Below are 8,061 nucleotides of genomic sequence, written 5' to 3'. Positions count from 1 at the left end.
ATGTTAGATTTAAAATCTTAATCTCTAGTTATCACTAAAAATAAGGAGCAAGGATGGTGGAGAATTTCTAAAATAAGAGGATATCACTAACCAAACAAGAACAAAAAAGGAACAAAATTCCTCAATCCCACTTTTCTTTGGTTAAAAAAAGACATAATTTTTCATCATCATGTCCAATTTTCTTCAGAGTTTTTTGTCATCCATCATCCTTCAAAAGAATATTTCTTTATCAAACTAAATAAGATGAGAGTCTCTTTGTGTTTATATCTTTGCTTAGATAATTGAAATTTTTTAGAAAAAAGTTTCCAAATGATACAACATTTGAGAAAGAAATGGCTATTGAGTCAAGCAATATTAGTAGTTTGATATGGACAAATGTTAAATATTCTATAGAATTTTCCTCCACTTTTACCAAAAAACATCCATTTGTTTCATTCACTTTGTTATTCTTCATCTTGTTTTATGCTCTTTCACCATCAAACACATGGTTTTTCATATATTCCTTACCCCTTTTGTTCTTTTTCACTATTCTTCTTATACTCTTTTTTAGCATTCCAAGTTTCAAACACTTCGAAAGAGATGTTGATCATTCGAAACCTTCTAGGAATATAATCAGTCATCATGATGAAGATGTCATTGAAAATAAACGAAAGGCTTTTCTTCGAGCTAGATCTGTTAGACGAAGAAAATCCAAGAAATGTATAGAAACTGGTGCTGAGGAGTTTATACAAGGTGGAACTTTTCGAATACCTTTAAGTGATGATCATGATCATGATGATTTTGTTGATAAAGGCGCGTTGATTGAAGAAAAACTGAAAGATATACGAGAGGTGGAAGTGCATTCGATAAGTCATGATCGTGATGAATGTTCTTCTAGCTCAAGTATTTTCAAGAATTCAAGGCCTGTTGAGTATTCAAGTTGTTCTTATGAAGGAAGTGGAAAATGTTTTAAATCATTTAGTTGTATGTATGAGAGAAAAAGAGAATGTTTTGGTGAAACAGAATATGATGGGGCTAGAAATAAGGGTGTGCAATGGAAAGATGATGATCAAAAGAATCTCATGGATCTTGGACTTTCTGAGATTGAAAGGACTAGAAGATTGGAAAGTTTAATGGCACGAAGACGAGCACGAAAGATGTTGAGCCTACAAGTTAGAAGATCATTGATGAATATAGGCTGCAAAGAAACATTTCCTCCAATATCTTCAATTTTAATTCCAAAACATAAAGAATCAACTAATCAATTTTCAACTACCCCGGGTTCAGCCCCTTCGATTATGGGACCAAATCGGAATCCTTTTGACCTTCCATATGATCAACATGAAGAAAAGCCTAATGTAAGAGGTGGAAGTTTTATGCAGGAGTTCATGTTAGCTCAGGAACAGAAGGAGTTGATGTTATCCAGGCATGGAAGCTTCTGTATGGGGACTGCATTTCCAGGGGATTTGAATCTTGATCAGCGCGAAAAGACTCAACGTTCTGATCTTCCGTCCAGGCAATGGTTTCCAGAGACATCTGAAAGTTCCAAATCAAGACACCCATTAGGTAAAATGATGAGTCTATTCTTTTTTGGATGAATACCTAGATAGCCCCTTAAACTTGACATGTTTTATAAGTTAAACACCTCAGGCTGACATGAAAAATATAACTAGTGCTGTCTGTCAACCTATCACGACCCTCCGCCTTTATCTCAGGCTTGAGACCAAGAATGTCCGCGAGCTCATTCAGGGTGACCTTTGTCCTTCAATACTTCCTTTAAATGAAACTCAACAAATGTGATTTGATTGCAGGTAAGGAAGATAATGATAGAGTAGTTGAAGAAGTACCATCTCAAGCATCCGAACCGGAGATGAACGTGGTCTATAAAGGAGATCAAAGCAGGGAAGTCCAGGATGAAAAAGACAGTAGTGAAGTACAGATAAAGTCAGTACTAGTGGAAGATATTAGCAATAGGGTAAGTTCATCATCTTCGTCGGAAGATGATGAACCATTCTATAAGATAGACAAAGATGCGATCTTGAAGTCTATTGCTTCTCCTGCTCTAAGGAACTTATCAGGTGATCCATCACCTTCTGGTTTATCCTTGTTGGAGAACACAATAGAGGACGAGAGTTTATACTATCCTAATCGTCCTATGCATCACACTCCTGGCCAGTCTATTGCTTCTGACATGCAAGTGGAGGTTTCTGAAGTCGGTTCACCTCCATTAACAGACGATGGGAGCTCATCCGTGGGTGAGGAGATTTCTATAGATGGGGAGATAGAAAAAGCTATAACTTCTAGCAGTGAAGACATACTGATGTCTTCATCTCACCTAGCTAGAGTAGATGAAAATGAATCAAATTCCAGAGAAGTACGCGAGGTCACTGAACAAGATATAGTAGAATTTGGATTTTCGAGGTTCCATATGTCTGAGAATAATGTGCAACAAAATATTCCATCAGAACGAACAATTGAACCGTATTCCATTGGTTCAAGCTCATTTCCACCTCCAAGGACAGACAGGAATCAAGCTAGCAGTAGTTATCAACAGCGTAGGCCGGAAGGACTTTCTGTAGTTGGCGAAAGATTTCAAGGTTCATTACTACAATCAGAATTTCCAGCACAACAACTCCCTTTCGCATCAACGTCACTAGTATCACCGACATCTGTTCTACAACCAAATTGCTTAATTGAACATGGATCCTCTTCAAGTATTGATCAGCTACAAAATGATAGGTCAGTGAACATCTCCAGTGAGAGATCAGATTCAATTGCTTCACAGGAATCAGATCTTAGTTTAAGCAACTTAACATTACAAGTTTCTGAATTACCTTCAGAAACAGAAAATTCAATTTCAGCCAAAGAGAACGATGTCGCTGCACTCGTTCTAGACAGTGCCAGCGAACAACACAGTGAAACTGTGGCATTTTCAACTATTGGACAAGGACATCACTCATTTGAAGCCTCTTCTAGTACGTCATCGTCTAAGTCTGTTTCGCAACCAACATTTTCTATTGATCAAGGATCTAGTTCAAATTTGGAGGCTCAACAAGTAGACACGCGCAAACTAAAAAATAAGCTGCCAGATGAAGTAACTGCTGAAAGTTGTGATCCAACCACTACTCGGAGCTCAACACTTACGTTAAGAAATCCGACAGTGCAAAGTTCAGTACCACATCCGGAGACACAGAAGTCTGCAGAAAATTCAAAGTCTCTTCCTAGAAATGACATTGAGGAAACACTTTGTGATAGTGGTGGTAAACAGCCTATTGAAGAAGTTTTTTCTACAATTAGTCAGAGTTTTGATGATTCACAAGCATCATCATCATCACCACATGATTTGGTGGTTGAACAAGTTTCGAGTGCCTCTACTTCATCCCCCTCTCCCAACACTATGATTCAACCAAAGTTCTCAGCAAGTGAAGGCTCCTCAACTTCTGAAGAACAGAAAAGAATGCAGGTTTGGTGATTTAATGAATTTGACAATGATTAGATTATGCAAGTTAAACGAGTTGATTTCTCTGATGGTTACTCAACTAATAGTTATTATCTTAGAAAGTCAACTTTCTTCAACAAAAACTAAGTGACTTTATGAGATAATAACTACTAGTTAAGTGACCATCTGAGAAATCAACTCCAGGTTAAATTAATTGATAGAAGTTGAAATCCAGCATGCAAACAATACTCTTTGTCAAAGTTTAGTTGTGTATCTGACTTTTTAAAGGCAGAAAAGATGTATTATCATGTATAGTTAGTACTTTGTACGAACCGAATAAAAATAATTAATGTGTATCATAAGTTGTTATAAAATTATTATGTGTCAGTATAGCAGTGTCTTCTGCATAACAAACCTAATAGAAACAACATTTTCTTTCCAGTTTCTCACTTATAGAATGTTTGAAATTTCAAGTATTGTTTTTTTTTTTTAATGTAACTTAGGATCCGATACCTGGAATTCCATCGGAGAGATCTGTCAATCAAGACTCAATCAGCTTACAATATACAATCCGAGAAGTCCCTACAGCCTCGAGTTGTTCATCATCACCAAAGTCCATACTCAAACCAACGTCCTCCACAGGTCAAGGCCCTCTGTTGAACTTTGACAGGGAGGAACAAATAGGTGAAAGTCCAAGTCCAAGAATGTCTAGAATTTTATTGGTTGAGTCTGCATCAGACCAACTTCATCATGCAGATGCTAAAACGGTACGTTTATGTAGTTAACTACATGTATCTGTCCATAATAAGTTGAACTAGTTATCTGAAAAATAAGGCAGCAACCTGCTACGACGAGTTAAAGAGCACAGAGGGTGTAAATTACACTCTGTGTAAATTCATTATATATCCATATTGAATTTGGAACACCCTTAGCGAAATTTCTGACTTTGTCGTTGACTTCAAGCTACAAAATGAAACTTTTAATTTCCTTGTGGTTTTGCAATGTTGAGCAGAAACCATTCAATGATGAAGGGAAGTCTCATGAAGAATCACCAAACAAGACCACTATGGTGTCTTCCAACAACACCACCAAACAACAAAAGTCAAGTGATGTTACAAATTTTTCATCCACTTCAACTAACAAGAATGAAATTTTAGTCACTCCTATTAGTGCAAGTGAACAAACTTCAGAGAAGGGTAATTCTGCAGCATCAAAGGAAACACATAGTGAAAAAACAGATAGTAAAGAAAAGGCTAAAGACTAATAAGGGGATAGTTAACATGCACTTGTTTTCTATATTGTTCAGACTCTTCAAAAATATCGACAGATATTTTAGAAGAGTTCGAACAACATAGTTTGTTTCTTCTTTACCCATGAGACTCCTTAATTGTGTAACTCAAATTAATTTGTAAGATACTTGGTGTATAGGAGCTCTATGAAGTTTGATGTATACACATAGGAGAGTCAAGAGGAAATTTATTGTTGTATAGTATTTTAGGATGTAATTTATAGAGAATGACATTGTTATGTGACTAATTTCACTTTTTTATGAAAATTTATATGCAGATGTGACCTAATAGTGTTGAAAAAAATTATTAGACTAATATGTGAGGGCGATTTGCAGAAAAAAAACTATTTTCACCTCGCCTTGTGAATTTGTGCGGAGCGGACCTATTAAAATTTTAATGAAATATATTTAGAGTAGGTACGACTTGCAATTATTTTAAACGGAAAAATGACAAATATATCTCCGAATATGGGTGACAATTTCAGCACATATTAATGAAATGAGTCCATTTTGTTCATATTTAATGACTTGGATCACTCATATTTTAATTGGTTAAATATGGGCTTCAAGTTATTTTAAGAATCTCTACAAATATGGTCAAAATGGATTAAATATGGGTATCCATATTGACCCATAATAGATCAATTAGTTTTCACTTCCACTTAAAATTCTTAATTGTGCTAAAAAATAAAAAAATTAATATTAATTTTCAAAAATCTTATATATATATATATATAAAAGAGAACACTAGGCCCGCCTGCGTGGCGCAACCACAAACCAAAATTCCTTTTTAATTTATTTATTTTTCAATACTAGTCTTTCCTTTTCATAAAAAGTTGGGACTTTTTATGAAAAGTTGTAAATTTTATGAAAAGTTGTGACTTTTAAGAAGAGTTGCGACTTTTATATCAAAGGTTGTAACTTTTATGAAGAGTTGTGACTTTTATGAAGAGTTGCGACTTTTATGAAAAATTGTGATTTTTATGAAACGTTGTGACCTTTCCGAAGGGTTGTAACTTTTCCAAAGACTTGTGACCTTTCCGATAAGGCACAATAAACATTTGTTCATACTACCCATTGTTGTTTATAAATAGAGGGATTTCCTGCCACAATTATTTGTAGATGTTTTTCCGTTGTAGGGTAGTCAAATTCAAATACATTAATTAAGCTTCTTATAAAGTTTGTTTCATTCCTCAAAGTTTTCTTCCTCGTATTTCATGGAGTTTAGTGATTCATGTAATTATGATAATTTTTTTTTGTTATTTTGGTGACTTTTTTAATTTCAACTCTGTCAAAAATTTCAGCAAAGATGATTGAAAATTGATTTTCTCTTTTGTCCCTTTCTATAGGTTTCTTCATATAAACAAAGAATATTGATTTTGATTACAATGCGACATTACTATTCTTCCACCTCTCATTCCACAACTCATAACGTTGTTGAAATGGCTGAATTCATTACATTTGGTTCTTTAGTAACCAAAACTTTTATTTATGTCACTATTATTTATAGGGTTTTTTGCTATAGGGGAGTCAAATTCAAATACATTAATTAAACGTCTTATGAAGTGTGTTTCATTCCTCAAAGTTTTCTTCCTCATATTTCATGAAGCTTAATCTTTTACTGTAAGTCATAGTGATTCATGTATCTATTGCAATTTCTATTTGCTATTTTGGTGACTTTTTCTGAACTCTGTTAAAAATTTCAGTGACGATGATTGAAATTTTATCTTCTCTTTTGTCCCTTTCTGTAGTTTATTTCATATACTTTTTGGAAAAATTTATTGTGGGTTGTGCTATATTTGATAGCACACAACAATAAATATGTGATAATTAATACGGAACTGATTGTAAAGTTTGTGAAAAAAAACCAAACAAATTGCTCTCTTGCTTACCACAGTTAATATATTATTTTTATTGTTTTTTCTTAGATACAAACAATTTTTATGTCATTGCACTCTTGATAAAATATTAGTATAAGCACAATTAGTCCACTTCTTTTGTCGCGAGTTGAGTAATTTGTCATATTTCTTCATCTCTTCATTTTGGGCATAATAAGAGATCAAGTTTTCTTGAATTAAACAAATGTCCAGAATACACTATAACAAAAATATTTTTTACCGCCAATAAATATGCACATTAACGAAGAGTGCTAGAGTCTTTACCGACATTTATTGATAGTCATTAGATTCAATGTTGCTATAAATTTTAGGGACATTTATAGAGAGTACAAATTGCCTCTGAAAATACATATTTAGCAACAATTAAGCTATTAATTGTCGTTAAAGATCATTTTTACTGTAGTGATAATTCTTTATTTTGATAAACTTTTTTGTTTTTTTTTATAAAGAAGTAAGAACTCTTTGTTTTGGATTATTTCAATTAAATTTGTGAACTGTAAATTTGGATACAGCCTGACATACTATCTTTTTGAAAAATATGTTAAGCAATTTGCCTTTTGCTTCTTTATTGCTAGGAGAGTAAGGTTGTCTTTATTATTATTTGTGGATATTTGTGAGTTCAAGTGCTTACAAAATTATGCTGTGAGATTTTAATATGTTATGTGTCAAAATTTTGGTTTAGAATATCCAGTTGTGAACAGTTCCATTGGAATCAAATAAGTTGGGGCCGGTTATATGAAACCTAAGCAATAGTAATGACTACTCTGAGACAATGAGGAAAAACATTTAAGATACTCACAATTTTAAGGTCATTTTTAACATATACATGATTCATCATACTATTATAAAAACATATTGATGGAGGTTCATAAGAAAGGAACAGAAGGTCTTTCATTTGAATTTAGTTAATTATGTTCTTGTATGGACGTGGTGTTCCACTTTACTTGGGAGTGTTGTTGTTCGAGGCTTTTTGGTCTCTTCCTTAATGTCTGATGTTATTCTTTATAACTTTTTTAAATTTAGCAAATTTCATTACTTGTGACCAACTATTTCTATGGAGATTTTCTTAAACTTCTTATTTATAGTTAAAATCTCTCTATGACTCCTAATTTTTCTCTAACAAAAACAAAACTAAAAATATAGCATTTAAGATTTCGGAGGAACACTTTGCTTTAATATTAAATGTTCTTGACAATGTAGTGTATGTATCGAAAATATGAATATTATCGAAAGATCATATTTAAGCTTAATAAAATAGTTCAATCCCGTGCAAAGCACGGGTAATTTACCTAGTTCAATTAATTTTCAAACATAATTGAAAAAACAATTTTTTTTTATTTTTGAAAAACAAAAAAAATTTAGGGGTAGGTTGGTGGAAGGGGGGGCGCCTTGGGTTGGGGGGTGCCCGGGGGAGGGGGTAATTTTTTTTTGTTTTGAAAAAACATTTTTTTTGTTTT

The 8,061-nt window shown here is 33.5% G+C and overlaps 1 protein-coding gene across 2 annotated transcripts; it reads left to right on the top strand.

Moving 5' to 3' along the window:
* Nucleotides 1-274: 274 nt before the first annotated feature.
* On the top strand, nt 275-4,717 carry LOC125872892 (flocculation protein FLO11-like). Of its 2 annotated transcripts, XM_049553685.1 has the most exons (4): nt 275-1,545; nt 1,791-3,442; nt 3,922-4,185; nt 4,431-4,717. In XM_049553685.1, the coding sequence occupies exons 1-4, from the start codon at nt 333-335 to the stop codon at nt 4,680-4,682; spliced, it is 3,381 nt and encodes a 1,126-aa protein (XP_049409642.1). In that variant the 5' UTR covers nt 275-332; the 3' UTR covers nt 4,683-4,717. The 2 variants fall into 2 exon arrangements, with proteins under 2 accessions (XP_049409642.1, XP_049409643.1); XM_049553686.1 differs by lacking the exon at nt 3,922-4,185.
* Nucleotides 4,718-8,061: the final 3,344 nt, after the last annotated feature.

Source organism: Solanum stenotomum, chromosome 8 (genome assembly GCF_019186545.1).
Source record: "Solanum stenotomum isolate F172 chromosome 8, ASM1918654v1, whole genome shotgun sequence".
NCBI lineage: Eukaryota > Viridiplantae > Streptophyta > Magnoliopsida > Solanales > Solanaceae > Solanum > Solanum stenotomum.
The sequence above is the reverse complement of the archived record's forward strand: the minus strand, read 5'-3'. Positions and strand labels throughout refer to the sequence as shown.